This window comes from Macaca thibetana, chromosome 15 (genome assembly GCF_024542745.1).
Source record: "Macaca thibetana thibetana isolate TM-01 chromosome 15, ASM2454274v1, whole genome shotgun sequence".
NCBI classification, from domain to species: domain Eukaryota; kingdom Metazoa; phylum Chordata; class Mammalia; order Primates; family Cercopithecidae; genus Macaca; species Macaca thibetana.
Window position 1 is genome coordinate 96,589,644 of NC_065592.1, and position 21,665 is coordinate 96,611,308.

The following is a 21,665-nucleotide window of genomic DNA, read 5'->3' on the forward strand; positions in this document are numbered from 1 at the left end:
GACAGCTCACCAGTTTCACAAGGCATTTCTTCCTGATAAGAGACTGCTGACCATGGAGTGGTTCTGGCCAGTCTTGGAGGATGCACAGTGAGGGTTTCTGTGTCCTTTGCTTTACCTTTTGACTTCACAGGGCTGATAACTCCACCCTCAGATCATGGTAACACTGCTATTTTTTATACACATGCTCCATAAAGAGGCATAGATCTCAGTTGTGCATGTGAATGTGTCTCCTTTCATAAATATTCATGACTCCCCCTATAGCTTATTGAATATTTATGCTTAGCCAATCCTTTCAGCATAAATTCCTGTCTTATTCTTCCCTCCCTCAAAGTACTTGTTTCTGGCTTCTGTTGGAGACTATACTTCCCAGCCTGTCAGAATAGCCACCTTGCAGGCTGCAACCCTTTATGAGAAACAGAACTTTGCTTTCCAAATGTTTGAATCTCATGATTGATTCTTCAGTTGACAAGTTTGTATGTGTGTTCTAGAAATAAAGTTGTGTTGGAATACAGCCATGTCTGTCCACTTACATATTGTTTACGGTTGCTTTGTTACTACAGTGGCAGAATGGCATGGTTTTGACCTTACGTATGAAATACTGAAAAGCCTAAAATATGATCTGGCCCAGTATTCAGAAAGCTCACCAACCCTACTGTTTCCTATTCCAACTGTCTGAGCACCGCAAAACCACTGACCTTGGCGGTGCAGCAGCCTTGGATTGATGCCTGTAGGCTTGGATGCGGGTGCTTATGTTTTACAGACAGGAGTGTTCTTTAAAATGGGCCAAGTTCAGTGTGCTGAGCTTCAAGAAAAAAAATAACAATACAACAAGACAAAAACAAAAACAAACCAAAACAAAAAACAAACAAAGTGAGCCAAGGAGTTCTTTGTTTTGGAGGGAGTAAAAACAGGAGACATTTTTGTCCTGCCTTCAGGCAAGCGGAATGGGCTAGATGGCCCTAGGCTACTCATGTCGTATTCATATAAAGAATTAATCACTTGTGTTTTCTGGATTTGTGTGAACCAATGCACCCCTCAAATCCACATGACAGTAACAAAGGCTATAAGAGTGAGGAGAGTAACTGACTCCGAAAATTAGCTTCCCGGCCGGGCACAGTGGCTCACACCTGTAATCCCAGCACTTTGGGAGACTGAGGTGGGCAGATCACAAAGTCAGGAGTTCGAGACCAGCCTTGCCAACACAGTGAAACCCTGTCTGTACTAAAAATACAAAAATTAGCCAGGCATGGTGGCAGGTGCCTGTAATTCCAGCTACTTGGGAGGCTGAGGCAGGAGAATCACTTGAACCTGGGGGGCGGAGGTTGCAGTGAGCCGAGATGGCGCCATTGCACTCCAGCCTGGGTAACAGAGCTAGGCTCCATCTCAAAAAAAGAAAGGAAGGAAGGACAGAAGGAAGGATGGAAGGAAGGCAGGCAGGCAGGAAGGAAGGCAGGCAGGCAGGCAGGCAGGCATGCATGCAGGAAGGAAGGAAGGAAGGAAGGAAGGAAGGAAGGAGCTTCTGGCCTCATAAATGGGGTAGGGAAGAAATTTGCAAAGGCTTCACCTATTAAGGGCTTTTTGATTACTTCTCTGCCTCCCTGGATGATTCAGTAAAGGTTTAATCTCTTCCCACCTAAAGTTAATATTTGTGGGAACCCCTGCAAAAAAAGACTGTGGTATCTCTATCCCTCTTTGTTATTTACCTGCTAATAAAATGCCCCAGATGATGTGCCGAAGAGTGGTTTTGTGTTTCCTACAGAAACCACATACTGTGTCATATCTCCTTTCCAAACACCTGCAACACAAAAGCAAAAAGGCAGGGAGAAGTAAATACCAAAAACATGAAATACATTGTATGCTGAGGCTAGATTAGGCTTTGTAAACCAAGAAAGCAAACAAATACATGTGTGAGGCATATGTCTTACAAAATAGAGAGGGGAAACTCATTTCATTTTAGACTAGAGTCAGCCATGATCGTGACCATTCATTGATCACCATCACTGAATAAGTGTGCCAACCCCTGAGGGATTAGAGAGGTGCAGACAACATGCTCCTGGGAACAGAGCAGGGGAGATGGATAACTAACCAAAGCTGAAATAGTCACAGGAAGAGAGTGTTTCTGGCACACTGCAAGATCCTCTGTTAGCTTCTAACCAATGGTTATTATGTATTTGTTGTTAGAAAATAAAAAGCCAAGGAACTCTGTCATCCCTCTTGGTTTGGCAAAATCTGAACAAGTTGGTGGTGCTCTGTCCCCCATCACCATCCCCATTAGTCCAAGACTGATGGGCTTCATGGGGTGTGCTTAAAATGCAAAGTAGGATTTCCTGGATGTTAGGGCTATTAACCAATGGGTTGTCACAGCTTTCTCAGAAAGCTCTGGAAGTGTTGGACTGTCTTTATTTCCATCCAGGGCTTTGTTATGGGGTGGGTGGGTAGTGTGTGAGCAATGTGTAGGTTGTCTTCGGAGGAGGATCGTGTCCAGCAGTTCCCCAGGAGTGAGCTGGGAGGCCAGGGTGATAGTCACATGACTCTCTTCTCCTTATCTGGGGATCGTCTTGTTCCCATGTAGATGCCTCTTTCTTTGGAGGCCTCTCCTTCTCCCACTTGAGTCTGGGTGGAAGGAACTTCTTGCATATTTCCCCATTGTCCCCTCCAGGTCACGGGACAGCACTTCTAAAAATGACCATTTCTCATCCCATATAGATGATTTCCAAACTCCAGGACCTCAAAGGACGTGGCCCCGAGCTGGGAGACCTGCACTCCCCTTGGTCAGTGCCTTCACTTTCCTGCCTTCCAACAGTCTCGCCCGCACCTCCAGGTGAGCCACCTCCCAAGCTTTGGGGCACAGCTCAAGCTTTTGGCTTCTAAAAAGTCTTCTTGCATCTCCTCAGACAGATAGATGCCTCTGAAGTTTATTCTTACTGTCTTCTTTGATTGTGTTTATTTCAAGTAGCAGGAAATATTGGTTATTTGGTTAATAACCAGTCATTTGGTTATCTAGGCTGAATAATTTCCAACCCATTAACCCTAGTGAAACCTGAGTGCCTCTGACCACACAAGAGAATTTCTCAGTCCCCCAGGGCCAGAGACCCCTGGAGAACAGATGCCTATGAGCCATACAGCACCATGAGTAGAACCTTGGATATTAAGGATGTTCAACAGACACGTATTGGTTGATAGATGAATGAAATGGGAGTAAATATTGCTTATCTGAAACAGTATTTTATGGCTCTGAGTTGGAGATCCATTCGTGGGTTATAAAGTCCACATAGTAACCACTATTAAAATAGAAGGAGGCCAGGTATGGTGGCCTGTAATCCCAGCACTTTGAGAGGACAAAGTAGAAGGATTATTTGAGCCCAGGAGTTTAAGACCAGCCTGGGAAACACAGTGAGACCTTGTCTCTACAAAAAAAAAAAAAAAAAAAAAAAAAAAAAAAAAAAGCTCGGTGTGATGGCACAAACCTGTGGTCCCAGCTGCATGAGAAAATCACTTGAGCCTGAGAGGTCAAGGCTGCAGTGAGCTGTGATTGTGCCACTGCACCCCTGTATCAAAACAAAACAAAAAAAAAAAAAAAAAGGGCCAGGTGCAGTGGTTCAAGCCTGTAATCTGGGAGGCCAAGGCGGGTGGATTGATTGAGGTCAGGAGTTTGAGACCAGCCTGACCAACATGGTGAAACCCCATCTCTACTAAAACTACAAAAATTAGCTGGGTGTGGTGGCACATGCCTCTAATCCCAGCTACTCGGGAGGCTGACGCAGGAGAATCACTTGAACCCGGGAGGCAGAGGTTGCAGTGAGTCAAAATTGCGCCATTGGATTCCAGCCGGGAGTCAGAGCGAGAATCCATCACAAAAAAAGAAAAAGAAAAAAAAAAGACAAGAAAGAAGAAAAGTATCAAAAGTATCATAGTGTATCATTCATACATAAGAATGATAGGTATCACTTCATGAAACGTTCATCATTATGTATGTGTGTGAATATGTGTACTGAGAATTAGAAACAGTGCTCTAGAAAATATTGGGTGAATAAAAGTGTAGTGAAGACATTTTTTCATGGTCTGATTTAGGAAAGGCTAATGATGTATTATTCTCAGTTGAATATATGTTAAAAAGCAGCAGCAGAGGGTGACATTTAATAGGATACATTCACATACTGCAGGTTGACTCCATCAGGTTCTTTAATTGCAGGGAATGTGTGTAGTCCATTACGGCAATCTGACTTCTGCATAAAGCAGAGTACCCACAAGTAGACACTTGGGTCATTTGGTTATCTAGGCTGAGTAATTCCCAACCTCCTGACGGCTGTTTCACTCTCATTGACATTAGTGAAACCTGAGTACCTCTGACGACCCAAGAGAATTTCTCAGTACCTCCGGGTCAGAGACTCATAAAGTAAAATGAAGGATAAAACTTTGCTATGTTTCTGATATGGTAAATATTTGGGATGATGTATATGTGACAAGAGCTGCCAACCCTAATTCTGGCCAACTCCAGAGGTATCATCTGATACATAAAAACAAAGTTCCTCCCGTAGTCCCAGCTACTTGTGAGGCTGAGGTGGGAGGATCACCTGAGCCCAGGAGGTCGAGGCTGCAGTGAGCTTGACAGATCTCACGACAGGGTCTTGCTCTGTTGCCCAGGCTGGACAGAATAGATTTAAATTAAAATATATTTCTGGCCAGGCATGGTGGCTCACACGTGTAATCCCAGCACTTTGGGAGGCTGAGGCAAGCAGACCACCTGAGGTCAGGAGTTCAAGACCAGCCTGGCCAACATGGTGAAACCCTGTCTCTACTAAAAATGCAAAAATTAGGTAGGCACGATGGTGCATGCCTGTAATCCCAGCTACTCAGGAGGCTGAGGCAGGGAGGTAGAGGTTTCATTCAGCCGAGATTGTGCCACTGTGCTGCAGCCTGGGCAACAGAGCGAGACTCCGCCTCAAAAAAAAAAAATTAAAATCTATTTCTAGATTTAAAATTAGCACCACTGAACTCCAGCCTGTGCAACAGAGTGAACCCCTGCCTCTAAAAAAAGAAGAAAAATTTCCTCAGAGACATAGGAATGCAAATCAAATTTAGGAATAGAGAAGATGGACAAATACTGTAGTGTTATGACAGAGTAGCAGACAATCCTGGACTAGGAATCAGAAGCTGAAATTGTGACCTAGCTCTCTTCGTCTCCTAGCTCACTTGGGGAAGTCAGTTCTCTGAGGTTCATTTTTCTGGTCCAAAAAATAAAGATACTAATCTTGTGTCTCCTACCTTACGGAGTTGGTTGTAAGAACTTGGAATACTTTGAGGCTATTACAAGGTAAGAGTAACAGTTTGTTGGGATTTAAAGTGGATTGGGTTTTGAGCAATCAATTGCTATTGATTGACATTGAGAAGATGAATTAACTGCATTCGTATGGACTGGAGCAATTAGTTGGTGATTTACACTTTTAATTAGAAGACTATCCTGGGTGAATTTAAATCTGCATATTGGGTTCCCAGAACATCAGCAGTTTGAATTGGCCACATTGATCATCTTAGAGCTTCATTAATTTTTCTGGAAAGGATGTCGGGTAGGGAGGGTAGATGGATGAGTGGTGACAATCTCTAATAAATTACAATAAATGTTAAAATTCAAATGGGAGGTCCGGCGCTGTGGCTCATGCTTGTAATCCCAACACTTTGGGAGGTCGAGGTGGGTGATCATTTGAGGTCAGGAGTTCAAGACCAGACTGGCCAACATGGTGAAACCCCGCCTCTACTAAAAATACAAAAATTAGCCAGGCATGGTGGCATGCGCCTGTAGTCCCAGCTACTCCGGAGGCTGAAACAGGAGAATCACTTGAACTTGGGAGGCGGAGGTTGCAATGAGCCTAGAGTGAGTCACTGCACTCCAGCCTGGGCGACAAAGTAAGACTCTGTCTGGGGAAAAAAAAAAAAAAAATCAAAGTAATAAAACCAAATGGGAGGTAGGCTTGGTTATTTCCCTGTTTTAAAGACTGTACCCTTTTTGTTGCACCTCCTCTTCATCATCCTCCATGTCTTCTTTGTTTCTTGGAGAATCCTGCTCAACTGTGCCCTGTTCTTCATCCTGGAAATCAAACATTGGAGCAGAGATGGAATAATGAGCATCCTGGGCATAATGGACCCTGGTTTCATTGCTCAGAACTCGGGCAAAGAACTTTCAATAGGTTCTTTTAAATTATTATGCAAGAAGACGGCTCCTATTATCTACTGCACAGACATTTTCTTCCCCGCTTATAATCTCACACAAAAAAAGGCAGGATCACATTGAACTCTTCCTTTCCTTCCAAACGAGCGGTTGGTGTTTTCTCCTTTTCTTAAGGGAACAGGCTCATATTTGTGCTTTTCACTCCTGTCTCTCCCGTAATCATTCAACCCCAGCTCTGTTTTCAGCCAAGTGCTAAATGAAGTTAATACCAGGAGCTGCATAAATCTCCCCTAGTACTCTGCCAGCCCCGGTTTCCAAAGGACTGAGACCGAAGCTGGATTTATTTCCCCGGCAGCCCAGGGCTTGGTCTGCGAATATGAACACTAGCTTGGCACCTTCAAGAGCCGATAAACCTCCCCTTGGGAACGAGGATCCTTTTATCAGTTGGGCGAACAAGGACTGTTTCCCTTAGTCAGCTAGCCCTTGCTCTAATTAATTGAGTGTAGGATATCTCTGGTCCATTTTTTTCAGGGACCCAATCTTTCTAGGTACAGTTTGAGCTCTCAAATATCCCTGACCCATCCTATTTCCAGGATGGCAGAGGATTTCCTACCTGTCTTCAGTCTCCAAGAATGTCTCAAATAATAAGCCTGGCTCTTGTAACCAATGGTACAGAAGCTGGTGGGGGAGGAAATAGATGGAGGTGGAGCAGTTTGAGTGTGCTCTAAGAAGTATAATGTCAAATCTCAGCACTTGTCTTCTGTCATATCCAATGTGGCCTTTGATTCTCTTTAACAGAAATCATAGAAATAAATCATTAGTGTGTGTCTGAGCTGAAAGGATTCTCAAAAATCCTGTAATTCCACGAGGCCAAACTCCATTTTTCTCCTGATTCAGATTACCTTTGGGCTGGACCCCAGGAACTAGGAAGGTGCGAGGATAATTGTAAGAGAGACCAGCTGAGTCCAAGCTGCAGCTTCTTTGGAGGGGCTGGGGTTGAGTCTTATTCATTTATTTCTGTCTAATTCCCAGCTTAGCCAATAGTCAATGTTTGGTAAATATTTGATTGAAATGATCATCATTATTATTGTCTTGTGGTGAAAGTACCCCAAATTACCTCCTATCTATGGTATGTCTAGCATTACTACTGTTGTCCTTTATTTTTCTGTCTTTACTCATATTTTAAAATCAACAACTACAAATCTCCCTTGGCTCCCACAATCATGGGACAACTGCCCCCTCTTTCCTTGCACAGTCAGGCCACTGGAGAGAGTGGCGTTTACTCTTTGGAGGTCACTTCCTCACCCCCTGCCCACTTCTCCACCCACTGTGATTGTGCTTCTGCTGAATGTGTCCTGCCAATGTCACCCAAGGCCCATTGCTATCAAATCCAGTAGCTACTCCTCAGCCTTCACATCCCCGTTTATAACTGTAAAATATCTAAATTTGTGTTTTTATGAAAAAATATTTTAAAAATATTTTTAAAAGAGCAGTTTCAAGTTCATAGCAACATGGAGCTGAAAGTATACAGATTTTTCATGTATTGTCTACCCACCCTCATCTTCCCTACTATCAAATGAACCTGGAGAAGTACGTTTGTTACAACTGAGGAGCCTCCATGGACACATCATCATCACCCAAAGTCTGCAGTGAGACTCCCTTGGTCTTGTACATTCTATGGATTTGGACACATGTATGATGACATGTATCCACCATTGCAGTATCAGGCATACTATTTTCACGGCCCTAAAAATCTTCTTATAGCCGGGGGCGGTGGCTCATGCCTGTAATCCGAACACTTTGGGAGCCCGAGGCGGGTGGATCATGAGGTCAGGAGATCAAGACCATCCTGGCCAACATGGTAAAACTCCGTCTCTACTGAAAATACCAAAAAAATTAGCCGGGCGTGGTAGCGGGTGCCTGTATCCCAGCTACGCTGGAGGCTGAGGCAGGAGAATTGCCTGAACCTGGGAGGTGGAGACTACAGTGAGCCGAGATTGTGCCACTGTACTCCAGCCTGGGTGAAAGAGTGAGACTCCGTCTCAAAAAACAAAAAAAGCCCACACTTCTTATTTGTCCCCACCTCCCCCGATGCCTTGAAAGCGCTATTTACTGTCTCCATAGTTTTGCATTTTCCAGAATGTTGTACGGTTGAGATCGCACAATATGTAGCCAGTTTAGATTGGTTTCTTTCACCCAGTAATGTACATTTAAGGTTACTTCGTGTCTTTCCATGGCTTGATAGTTCATTTCTTTTTAGTGCTGAAAAACGCTGCATGTCTGGATGTACCACGTTTATTTATTCATTCACCTACTGAAGGACATTTAGGTTGCTTCCAAGTGTTGGCAATTACAAATAAAGCTGCTCTCAACATCCATGTGTGGGTTTTTATGCGGACATAAGTATTGTTTTATTTTTTTGTTTGCTGAAGAATACTTAGTGGAGTGAACATTTTTTTTACAATCAATTAAGCAAAATAGACAGTTACCAAACACTGTACTATGCATGGTGTGATTCCAATACAGATGACATATGCATGTGGGCGTATGTTTGCATTAAAAAAGGCTGTGTTCCAAAATGTTAGGCACTGACTTTTTTTCTTGAATTATGAGCCTTTTTTGGTCTTCCAGATTTTGCTACAATAAGTTTTCCAAATTGTCTGCTTTTTAAAAAGTGATTATTTTACCACGAGAAAACTCCTCACAAAATGACACACTAGTGGGCACCCTGAGTTCCTTTTTTTTTTTTTTTTGAGAGTCTCCCTCTGTCGCCCAGGCTGGAGTGCAGTGGTGTGATCTTGGCTCACTGCAACCTCCACCTACCTGATTCAAGCGATTCTCCTGCCTCAGGCTCCCAAGTAGCTGGGATTACAGGCACACGCCACCATGCCCAGCTAATTTTTGTATTTTTAGTAGATATGAGGTTTCACCATGCTGGCCAGGCTGGTCTCGAACTCCTGACCTCAAGTGATCCACCCTCCTCAGCCTCCCAAAGTGCTGGGATTATAGGCATGAGCCACTGTGCCCGGCCCTGAATTACTTTTTAAGGGATGACCTATGTGGGTAATCTGTTCACCTTTTTTGCAATAGGAAGCCATCTTTAAATAAACTCCTGTCCAGAATTCCATATGTAAGTGAAATTAAGCAAGAGTCCCTCGGACTGGTATAAAGCTACTAAGGAATGCTAGGGGCCGATGGACACAGATTTAGAACCATAGAGACCGTTCCTCTTATTTCTGTCGTTTACCTTAAAGCTCAGGTGCTTTTGTCTAAGCCAATGCCTTTTTCCTTGAAATGGAGCTTGGAACTCCTAATAGTGAAGCGTCAGTGAAAACCTGCATACGCTTCCCATCAGGGAACTCTGAGGACAGGTGGATAGAAACAAAATCTCTTTGTTTGGGCATGTGTGTTTTCTTTACGACTGTGCCCCACACACTTTAATTACCACTTAATCTGTTCCTCTGCGTGCCAGCGGGGCGCCATGCTTTCTGTGCCCACTGTTCTCAGGTGCCTGTTGCGCAGCGGTTGCCATGGCACCAGAGTCACGCACCACAGTCTTGCTGTACCTGTTTGGTGTCTGTGTGCTCCCTGCTTTGCACAGCTCTGCTCCTTACTGAGTTCTTGTTTCCTGATGTGTTCTCGTTCTCAAGAAAGTTTTCTTCATTCTAAGAAAAAAGTACAGATTGAAAAAATAAAAAGTTACAGCCAAAAAACAGATGTTCTTTCATGAATAATACCTAGAAGAATTTGGAGGATGAGACAAGCAAAGAATAGGTGTTCAGGTGAAGCATCTGATTCAACGAACAGCTGATAAATCCTGGGCTTGTAAAGAAACAGATGATGGGCTGGGCACAGTGGTTTGTGCTTGTAATCCCAGCACCATGGGAGGCTGAAGTGGGAGGGGAGACCAGCCTGGGCAAAATCTCAGTAAAAATATAAAAATTAGCTGGGCATGGTGTTGTGCACCTGTAATGCCAGCTACTTGGGAGGCTGAGGTGGGAGAATCGCTTGAGCCCCGGAGGTAGAGGTTGCAGTGAGCGGAGATTATGCCACTGCATTCCAGCTTGGGCGACAGAGCAAGACTCCACTTGAAAAAAAAAAGAAAGAAAGTAAAGAAACAGATGACTTTTGCTTTGTTTTGTTCTGATACAAAGGTGGTCCGGTGGAAGAGAGGAATGAGGACAATTGCCCTTATGTAGGCCAGATAACTTTCCAATAGGCAGAGCTGGGACTGGGGGCAGGTTTCCACTCTCCTTTCTATCACATCACACTGATTTTCACCTTATAAAATGAAATAAAATGTGGTAAACCATAGGCTGGATAACCTTATTCTTAGACGTTTGATTTATGAAATGTTGAAACGGGTTTTATTTGGTTTAAAGCAATCTCTGGGAGTAATGATCACAAGAAAAATGCCCTTTTTGGTGTGTGTGAGGCTGTCTTGATTTTACTTTAAGGAACTGAATGAGATTTGCTCTCGTAGGGCTGTCGGGACCCCTCAGCTGCTGTTTCCAGAAGTGACAGACACCGGACCTGTCTCCTGTCTCTTTTATCTTTTTGGGGTATCTAATATTTCTCCCATCTCATTTCAACTTGCCCTTTTCCAGAGTGAGGTAATGGATAAACGGTGTCAGGAAATGCCTTCTGTTAGCCCAAGTGCTATGACTGCGTCTTCAAAGACCAGGTGCATGACTTTGATTTTAACTTATATCTCTGACTGGCCCCAGGAATCCAGCAAATATTGCAATTCCGAGTTGTATTGCATTTTCCACTTACAGAAACACAAGAATGAGTAAACATGAAAAAAAGACAAAACCTTACAGCACAAGATTCATGCATCAAAGTATTGTGCCATACTTCCTCTTTTGTTACAGTTGCTTATATTCTACAGTTCTTTGCATAGAGCAGACACTAACAATTTTTTGAATTAATGACCTACAGTGATTTTAATGTTGCATTAGCACAGGAGTGTAGTACCCCTGGGTTCTTGGTATAAAAATACGGCATGGGCTGAGCATCGTGGCTCACGCCTGTAATCCCAGAACTTTGGGAGGCCAAGGCGGGCAGATCACGAGGTCAGTAGATTGAGACCATCCTGGCTAACATGGTGAAACCCCATCTCTACTAAAAATACAAAAATTAGCTGGGCGTGGTGGCATGTGCTTGTAATCCCAACTACTTGGGAAGCTGAGGCAGGCGAATTGCTTGAACCCGGGAGGTAGAGATTGCAGTGAGCTGAGATCGCACCACTGCACTCCAGCCTGGGCGACAGAGCGAGACTCAGTCTCAAAACAAACAAACAAAAAAGCATGAAAGGAAAAAATATACATAGTATGGGAAGATGACAGAATGTTGCTAATTGCTGAAGTTGGCTGACAGTTACCTAGAGAATCATTTTATTATTCTCCTACTTTGGTGGATGCTAAAATTTTCCTTAATAAATAAGTTAAAAAAAAAAAAACCAAGCATAAGTTGGTGGAGTAACAGGACACAGGTCACTGAGGGGCTAGTCCTTAGGGTCCCTACTGAGCAGGTCACACTCTCTCAAGCCTCAACTCCCTTATTCATACAACACAGTTTGGATTTGGAGTTCTTGTGGATCCTTCCGGAATCCTGACATTTTCCGAGATTCAGCTTCTTGACGTTGATTCCTCCTGCCCCCTGGTGGCAGGATCTGAAAATTACTGGTGGAATACAGGGATGGATCCTTTGTTTTTAAAGTTAATGAAAGTGGAAGGTGTGTGTGTGTTGAGGGATAGAGTGGGCATTTCTTTAAGTGGCAACAAGGGCACCTGTGGTTTTGTTTTTCACTGTGTAATAGTCTTATTTTTGCTGCCAGCAGAGTATACGCCTTGGCCTTTTAGTATTTTCTGGAAGAACAATGCCCCCACTTGAGGATTCCCAACAGAATTAATGGGGTTATTGTGGATATTGACTGGTACCTGGAAAATGACCATTAAGACAACTGTCTTTCTACTTCTTTTCAAATTAGAGTCATGGGGCTGTGATATGGGGCCCCAGATAATGTCTTAGCCCATTGTTTCTTTCTATTTATTTAGCAACTCACATTACTAAATACCTTTGCACACTTAACACCCTACAACCATGACTGCATTCTCATGGTAAAATCTATCCCTCTGTTCAATGTGTAAGAAAGGTGAGGGAATTGTGTTGTGAGTATGTCTAGGCCGTTTACAGCTTATCATGTTTAATTTCTCTAGTTAACTTCAGTTGTTAGGTGTGCTAAACGATGAGGGTCCTGATTGAGCCCCCTTTGAAGGGACAGCCTAGTAACCAGGAGTCCATTGTGCCTGGGGTTTGTTTCCCACCATCTTTTTGATCTTGCACTTTCTATGTGGCTATTACAGGGAGCCACAGATGGACAGAGGCATTTTCATTGTCTTCCTTTCATTCACTTTCTAAACCTATGATAACTTCTAGAACACTGGAGATTTCTAAAATTACTCCCCTTTCTATTTGTGGCATCCCTTTTCAAAGAATGTTAGTTGACACATGGCCACCTAGGCAAAAGGCTACATTTCCAAGCTTCCCTTGCAACTAGGTTCTGACAGTGAAATGAAAGTAGAAAGGGTGCCCTGTGGGGGACAGCTCAGGGAATGTTCTGCCAGGGATGGCTGGCAGGTGCACTTGGTCCTTTTTGTGCTTTCCTCTGTCTTGCTGCCCAGTGTAAGGCTGATTCCAACTGAACCATGGATACAAGGGCCACATCCTCATGATGTCAAGGTGCTGAGTTGGGAGGAACGTGGGTCCCTGGAAGCCTTGAGCAGGAGGCTCACCGCAGCTCTGTACCACCCACCTCATCTTTAGTGGGATGAAACTAACTTTTCCCTTGTTACTTTTGGTTTCTGCTTTTATTTTGCACCAAATGATACAGTATTTAGCAGATAGGAGACCCTGTGTAAAACTCTTATCTGGGCCTGGTGGCTCACACCTGTAATCCCAGCACTTTGGGATGCCGAGGCAGGAGTTCAAGACCGGCCTGGCCAATATGGTGACACCTCATCTCTACTAAAAATACAAGAATTAGCCAGGCGTGGTGGTGCACGCCTGTAGTCCCAGCTACTTGGGAGGCTGAGGCAGAAGAATCGTTTGAACTGGGGAGGCAGAGGTTACAGTGAGCCAAGATCTTGCCACTGCACTCCAGCCTGGGTGACAGAGTGAGACTCCGTCTCAGAACAACAACAACAAAAACTCCAAGAAGCCTGTGAGGTGGGTACCATGATCCACATTTTCGCAGACGAGGAAACTGAGGCAAAGATAAGTAAATCACTTGACTTGGGTTGTATAGCCAGAAATGGCTGGGGTAGGATCTCAACCCAGACTGTCCCTCCCCAGATCATCTTGTGCCTATAGACGGGTGATTCTTTGGGCCTGGCGAAGATCACAAGACATAGTAGTCTGCCTAGGAATTAAATTCCTTTTGGAAATTAGGATTGGAAAGCCTGATTTGACCTCCAAATATTAAAAGGCAAAGGTAGAAATTATAGAAATGTTGAATTAGAGAAGCTTGTGGCCACTTTTAGCTACACCTAGGCTCTGTGGTCATTTCTCAAGCCACAGTAGTGGCCCTCCTGCCCTGTACGCTGGTTTTAAGTGGAAGATATCCTTTGAGTAACATGGGTGGGGACTCCTGCCTCTGTGGACACATCTTGTCATCATGGCTGGTTTCACGTTCCTCAGCCTCTCCCCTGCACTGTGTGTAATCACACAGCCTGGCTTCCATTTCTCAGTTCTTGTGGCAGGGGATTTTCTGCTGCAGAGGCACCACCATTGTGCTGGGAGAGCCTTTCTTCACTACAGAATTTGCTCTGGCCTGGTTGCTCTGACTGCATGAGTGGTCTTGCGCTCACTCAGTGGACTTGCTTCTTGTGGGAATGGAGGTAGGACCTACCTAACAAAGTTGGGTGGCTCCGTCTAGTGGCACACATAGTAAGTACTCGTTGCCTATTAAGTTAATTTCATGGTTTAGTTTGCTTCTCGCTTGTTCTGGGGCGTTTACAGTCATGTTGTCCTCTGTATTTGAACTTAGACTTATCAAAATCAACATCTGTTTGGTGAATCTGATCTCTCAAAATTGTTTGGGGTCATCCCCCACCTCAACTCTTTTTTTACTCTTACCGTCTACCAATGTCAAATGTTTTAAGTCCCTTTCTCTAAATGTTATTCTTTGACTGCATGGATTTTGCCTAGGAATGACTGCATTTTCAAAGATTGTATTTTAGAAGTCTTTGATCTTTATCTATTGGTCTTGACTCACTTGGTTCATGTAACTTTCTGGCTCAAGTCTTGGGTGTGCATAATCCTTAGTGTGAGTTAATGGGCACTAGCTAGACCATTCCCCAGAGATGTTCTTGTTTCACCTGCCTGCCTGTGTGGGTTTAGAGGCCAGGTAAGGAGCAGCAGTACCTGTGGCAAGAGACACACGTGGGCAGCCTGGGGCTCACTGTTACCTCTTAATGCTGAGGGATCTTTGGATTGGGTGCAAGAAGTCAAGTCTCTGTATGTTGCTGTGAGTGGCTGTAACACTAGCAACGTCTATGGCTTCAGAACACTGTTAACATTCTCCCCCTGGGAACTTTGTGAGCCAGGAGGCAGAGGAAACCCCTATGTATGGGAATGTCAGGGAAAGGGGAGAGAGAGCGCCGTACCCGAAGGAGAAAACTTACCGGAAGATGTATAATAAGAGTTTTAAGAAAGTTTAAACATGCGAGTACTCATAGAATATGGTTTCCAGGCTGGGTGCAGTGACTCACCCCTGTAATCCCAGCACTTTGGGAGGCTGAGGAGGGTGGATCACCTGAGGTCAGGAGTTCGAGACCAGCCTGACCAATATGATGAAACCCTGTCTCTACTAAAAATACAAAAACTAGCCGGGCATGGTGGCAGGCGCCTATAATCCCACTTACTCAGGAGGCTGAGACAGGAGAATCTCTTGAACCCGGGAGGCGGAGGTTGCAGTGAGCTGAGATTGTGCCATTGCACTCCAGCCTGGGCAACAAAAGTGAAACTCCATTTCAGGAAAAAAAAAAAAAAAAAGAAGAAGAGGAAGAAAAAAGAATATGGTTTCCATGAGCTTTCTTGAAGCAATTGCTAGAGGAAGAAGCCATACAAATGATAAATGGAGAAATTATGACAAAGAGGGTTAGTACATTTTGAATCTATTTCATAATAAAATCTAAGACGATTCCGGGGATTATGATTCTGGAACAAATTATAAACATTATATCCTCTGCCAATGTAGAAAAAATCATTAGAAGGCTACTTGAAGGGGAAGGATAAGAAAAGGTAGGAGGTAGGATAAGCAGGCCAATTTCCTACTTCAGGTCACGCTGGACCCTCTTCCCTACTGCGACAGTTTATTACTCACTGAAATCCGTCTTCACCACTTTAACGAGTGTTCAGCTTTATTTATCTATGACATTAACCATATCAAGAATAAGACCAAAAGGCCTGAGTTAAATTGTTCCAAATGCATTGATGTATATTTTTATTTCTTCCTTAAATACAGTGTCTCCAGAGCTGGGGGCTAGTGAAAAGTCATCATGAACTGGGCACGGGTGGCTCACACCTGTAATCCCAGCACTTTTGGGGGCTGAGGCAGGCAGATCACTTGGACTCAGGAGTTTGAGACCAGCTTGGGCAACATGGTGAAGCCTTGTCACTCTATTTTTTAAAATAAAAATATAAAAATTATTTTGTAAAAGGTCACAAATGCAGAATTGTCCACTCCAAGACACCATTACCCTTGCGGCTGCTGGGTGATCTTTCGCTCTTATTGTTGCTTTGATATTTGTGTTGATTGTTTGTTTGTTAATGTGTGACTATTTCAAACTGGCTCTAGTTTCCCGTTACTGTTCCTTACTGACTTAGGCTGATTTGTTTGAGCAGAGACACTGCCATAAGAACTTCCTATGCATTTGGCAGGGAGACCAGAGAAGTCTAAAGTCACCCGTGGAGAAGCTGGTCCTGAGAGCAATGTGACCACGCCTTCACTCACGACTCTGCCAGCCACGGTGCTGTGCTTCCCATGCATGATATGACTTAATCCCTGACCCCCTTGAACGCTAATATTTGTACCTTTATTAGTTTTTTTATTACCCTGCAGCCAATAATTCATAGATAAGTATCCTTTCTCCATCTTCTAGCTGTACTTTTTACTTATGTTTACTCTTGAACTCATTCCAGCCTGGCTTGCACTTTTTTGAGACAGTCTTGCTCTGTTGCCCAGGCTGGAGTGCAGTGGCATGATCTTGGCTCACTGCAACCTCAACCTCCCGGGTCAAGCGATTCTCATGCCTCAGTCTCCTGAGTAGCTGGGACTACAGGCACACGCCACCACACCCTGCTCATTTTTAATTTTTTATTTTTAGTAGATACAGGATTCTGCCATGTTGGTCAGGCTGGTCTCGAACCCCTGGCCTCAAATAATCCACCTGCCTTGGCCTCCCAAAGTGCTGGGATTATAGGCATGAGCCACCATGCCTGGTCTGGCCTGCACATTTACTACTCCATGGAAATCGCCCTTGCCAAAGACAATGATTTCCACATCCCTAAATTCAGTTTTCATCATGCACCATAGATAACTTCCTCTTTAAAATGATCTGTCCCTGACTTTCATGATATCACACTTTACTAGTTTTCTCCTTCCACTTAAACTGTTCCTCCTCCCTTTCCTGTGCTGTATCAGCCTTTTATACTTAACTCTGAATGTTACATGTGCTTCCCTGGGGCTCTGTCCGACAAATATTTATTGTGCACTTACTATGGGACAGACACTGCTTTGGGTGTGGGGGATTGCATACTGGTCCCTATTCTCAGGGAGTTTCGAAGAAAAGCTGTCGGCTGGGCGTGGTGGCTCACACCTGTAATCCTAGCACTTTAGGAGGCCAAGGAGGGTGGAACACTTGAGGTCAGGAGTTTGAGACCAGCCTGGCCAACATGGCGAAACCCCGTCTTTACTCGAAATACAAAAATTAGCCAGGCGTGCTGGCTCACGCCTGTAATCCCAGCGACTAGGGAGGCTGAGGAAGGAGAATCGCTTGAACCCAGGAGGCAGAGGTTGCAGTGAGCTGATATCATGCCACTGCACTTCAGCCTGGGCGACAAGAGCAAGACTCCACCTCAAAAGAAAAAAAAAAAGAAAGAAAGGAAGAAAGAAAGAAAAGCTTTCAACCATGAGTTACACAATTGATTACTTAATTATAGTTGTGATAAAAGACTACTAAAAAGTTGAAGATGCTACTTCTAGGAATTAATTGGAACAAAGTCCACTGTGTTTGAAGTTCTAAAGATGTGACCTGTTAAGTCACGGTGAACTGGAAATCTTCTCACCAGCACAACACCTTCCAGTAGATGAGAAAGAAGATGAACAAGGATATAATCTCGTTGAATCTATCAGTTGAAACCAAGATTGGTCTTACTCTCATTTGCTTCTTTGATTTTTTTTTAATAGGCAAACTCCTAGTCTGTCTGAAGGGATCAACATTCAGACTGCAAGGTGATTATAGATTGTTTTTTGTTTATAAAAATGCTTTCACCAGGGGCACACTAGACCAACAGTGGGAAGTCTTTTTCCTTTAGGGTTCCTGATCCTCAAAATTTGTGAGATTAAGAAACATTATATACTTCTGGGCGTGGTGGCTCACGCCTATAATCCCAGCACTTTGGGAGGCCGAGTCACGAGTTCAGGAGTTCGAGACCAGCCTGGCAAACATGGTGAAACCCCATTTCTACTAAAAACACAAAAATTAACCGGGTGTGGTGGCGAGGGCCTGTAATCACAGCTACTCAGGAGGCTGAGGCAGGAGAATCGCTTGAACCCAAGAGGTGGAAGTTGCAGTGAGTTGAGATTGCGCCACTGCACCCCAGCCTAGGAGACAGTGCGAGACTCTGTCTGAACAACAGCAATGACAACAACAAAAAGAAAAATTATATACTACATATTATTTACAGCACAGAAAAAGATACGAAGAGGATAACAACACCTGTCTGTGAAGCAATTTGGTTAGAGTGGTCATGAAATGATTGACTTCTAAATTCAAGAGCAGGAAATATGGCTTCAGCTCTTTATTAAATTCTATTGTTAGAATAAGACAGAATAAGAAGAAAAAGAGAGGGAGAGATAAAGGTAGTGTCAAGAGACATCGGACTTCATTAATGATACCATCATCTTGGAATATCTTGAATAGTCCCTAAGCTAATTCAAAGACATGTTTTGCTTCTGCTATCATTGGTTTATGCAGCACGTATCACAACTTGGGATCTTCCTTCATGTTCAATGAAATCGAACTCAAGTCTACATTTGGAAAAAAGTTACTTTTTGGTGATTTCTAAAATCACCTTGACCATTAAGCTCTTCTTTCCAAAGAGTGCTAAGTAAATAAATGTAAATTACTCAAATCAGAAACACAGAGAATGAGGCCCAGCGCAGTGGCTGATTGATGTCTGTAATCCCAGCAATTTGGGAGGCTGAGGTGGGAGGATCATTTGAGGTCAGGAGTTCCAGACCAGCCTGGCCACCATGGAGAAACCCTGTTTTTATTAAAAATACAAAAATTAGCCCAGTGTGGTGGTGCACGCTTGTAATCCCAGCTACTTGGGAGACATGAGAATTGCTTGAGCCCAGGAGGGGGACATTGCAGTGAGCCAAGATTGTCCACTGCACTCCAGCCTGGGCAACAGAGCAAGACTCTGTCTCAAGAAAAAAAAAAAAAAAAAAGGAAAAAAAAAACCGAATGAATTCACAGTATATAAAACATTTAAGAAATGCATTTGACTAAATAGGAAACAGATCAGAATGACTCAAGATGCTAGAAAAATAACTTTAGAAAGTCCTTTGATGAGACACGACAAGGAGAGCCAAGCTCTCCTGGGCTGGCAGGGACCTAAGGAATTTGAGGGTTTTTTTGTTTGTTTTTGTTTTTGAATTTATTTATTTATTTATTTTTTATTTTACTGACATGATGACAACTCAGAGCGGCATGTTGGCAACTTCCACAGGCCTCACATAAATGAATTGCAGTATTTGCTATAGGAAAAGGCAGATTTTACATCTAGGTTTCAAGATATGGTTTGGCCTGTACCAGCATCCGCAACTAAATGGTTGATTAATAGCTGATATTTGAACATTTGCTAGGCACCAGTATATTACCTTAATTTCCCAGCAATTATATGATGTGGAGTATTAGTATACCTATTTTTAGATGAGCAAACAGGTATAGAGAAATAGATGAGTTGCCTAAATGGTGGGCCTGGAAAATCCAGGCAGACTGACTGAAGCCTCTTCACCTGAAGAACCTATGTTTTGTCATTTTTATGATTCAGTACATGAATTTTTTTTTTTTTTTTTTTTTTTTTTTTTTTGAGTGCAGTGGCCTGATCTCAGCTTACCACAACCTCCAACTCCTGGGTTCAAGCAATTCTCCTGCCTCAGCCTCCCTAGTAGCTGGGACTACAGGCATGTGCCACTGTGTCCAGCTAATTTTTGTATTTTTAGTAGCGATGGGGTTTCATCATGTTGGCCAGGCTTGTCTCAAACTCCTTGTGATCCCCCCGCTTCGGCCTCCCAAAGTGCTGGGATTACAGTTGTGAGCCACTGTGCCCAGCCCCAGTGCTTGATTTTTAACATCCCTCATCTATCACCCTCCCTTGACCTTCCCCACTGACATCCCCCGCCCCTCTAAATCTGGCTTTTTTTAGAAGCTCATCACTTTCCTCCCTCTCCCATGTCCTCCTTAATGACAGGCTATTGATCTCTCGCCAAGGTCTAGACCATGTAGAGTACAGTCAGTACTAGAAGCATTACAAGCTACCTCTCCTACCCACTCCTGTGCTTTCTCAATCCTTCCTCCCTTACTTCTTTCTTCCTCTTCTTTGACCTAAAGGACCTCATGCTTTGCAGGGGAACAAGGAAGTGATGATATGGGCCAACAGGAAGCCTAACATTTGCTGGCTCCTAAACATGTCACTGTGAGAACCTTTGTCTCTCTATCCCCTCCTTGCTGGAGCCAGCACATCATGTAAATAGACCTGTGCTCGCCACTTGTTTTATCTGTATGGGTCAGATCCTTGATTAAGCAATTTTTCTTTCAAACCTCCCTGGCTGCACAAATCAGGCCAGTACTCTCTAACCAACTTCCTTCTTGCAGATGTTTCTCAACTAATGGAGTCTGGTAGATGTGAAAATCAGGTTCAGTACATTAAATTAGAAAAATAAAAAAGCTTTTTGCTGGGTGCGGTGACTCATACCTGTAATCCCAGCATTTTGGGAGGCCAAGGTGGGTGGATTGCTTGCGCTTAGGAGTTCAAGACCAGCCTGGGTAACGCGGTGAGACCCTGTGTCTACTAAAAATACAAAAATTAGCCAGACATGGTGGCATGCACCTGTAGTCCCAGCTACTCAGGAGGCTGAGGTGGGAGGATTGCTTGAGCTCCAGAGGCGGAGGTTGCAGTGAGCTGAGATCACACCACTGCACTCCACCTCCAGCCTAGGTGACACAGTGAGACCCTGTCTTCAAACAAACAAACAAACAAACAAACAGCAGTCTTAAAAGCTAGTGAAACTGTAAAGTGATGCGATTGAAAGGCAGGGATACTGACAGGACCCATCACTAGTGACTACTAGGACCCATCACTCAGTGACTGTGCAGCTTCATAGGTTGTGCTGTTCAGAACCTTTGGTATTCTGTCAGAGTTGAGCAGGTCAGGAGAGTAAGGCAACTGGATCATTAAATAAGCAGATTTGCCTGTCTTGGCCCCTTTTGGACTATAGCTGACCTCTCCCATGGTGTAAAGCAACCTTGCCTCACATTAATGGCTTGCTTTAGGGCCATGTTTTATGGAGGAATGTTTACCATCACTTTACTTACAACCCCTTGTGAGGTTGCTGGCTAGTTTATTCTGGAATGTTCCTGAGTCCACATAATTTACAAATTTAGTTTTAAGCTTATCATTGGTTTTGGATTTGAGGGACCAAGATTTTGCAATCAATGAGGATCCCTGAGGTAAATCAGGAGAACTGGTGTCTATTCCTTTTTGCCTTTCTTTACTACTCTTTCTATCTCCCAGCTCATGCCTCTCCTACCTTTTATTTTATTTTATTTTAAATGGAGTCCTAACTTGGAATCCTACTTTCCCATTCTGGGCCTTGATTTCTCCACATAATGTAACATGAAAAAAAAATAGTGTTTGACATGGTAGCTTGGGGAATTATATCTTTTGTGCCCCACCTAGTATTTTCCTTCCATCTAGCACAGAGCAGTTGCTCAATATACTTTGTTGAATGAATGAATGAAATAATAAAAGCGTACAAAATAAATGTTCATTTGGAATATTTGGAAAATGGAGTGACTCCCTGACCGTCAAAGTAGGTGAGGTCACCTTTTGCCATGAATGGGACTTTTCACAGACTGTGCTGTGCTGGTTTGCCATTGTTTAATTAATTTTAACCAAACTAGCTTTCTGTTTCCAGCTCCTAGCG

The 21,665-nt window shown here is 43.7% G+C and overlaps 1 protein-coding gene and 1 long non-coding RNA gene across 2 annotated transcripts in view; one reads left to right on the forward strand and one right to left on the reverse strand.

Moving 5' to 3' along the window:
• Window positions 1-3,297, forward strand: part of LOC126937632 (uncharacterized) — a 210,249-nt gene extending 206,952 nt beyond the window's left edge. The window contains exon 5 of the long non-coding RNA XR_007719800.1: window positions 2,707-3,297. This is a non-coding gene — a long non-coding RNA (uncharacterized LOC126937632). The remainder of the gene's footprint in view (window positions 1-2,706) is intronic.
• SLC28A3 (solute carrier family 28 member 3) overlaps window positions 1-21,665 on the reverse strand; it is a 64,281-nt gene that overhangs the window by 27,674 nt on the left and 14,942 nt on the right. The window contains exons 2-4 of the mRNA XM_050761201.1: window positions 9,733-9,831; window positions 6,000-6,085; window positions 1,704-1,795 (exon numbers count right to left, since the gene is read on the reverse strand). Of these exons, the coding sequence (XP_050617158.1) occupies window positions 1,704-1,795; window positions 6,000-6,085; window positions 9,733-9,831 (277 nt within the window). The remainder of the gene's footprint in view (window positions 1-1,703; window positions 1,796-5,999; window positions 6,086-9,732; window positions 9,832-21,665) is intronic.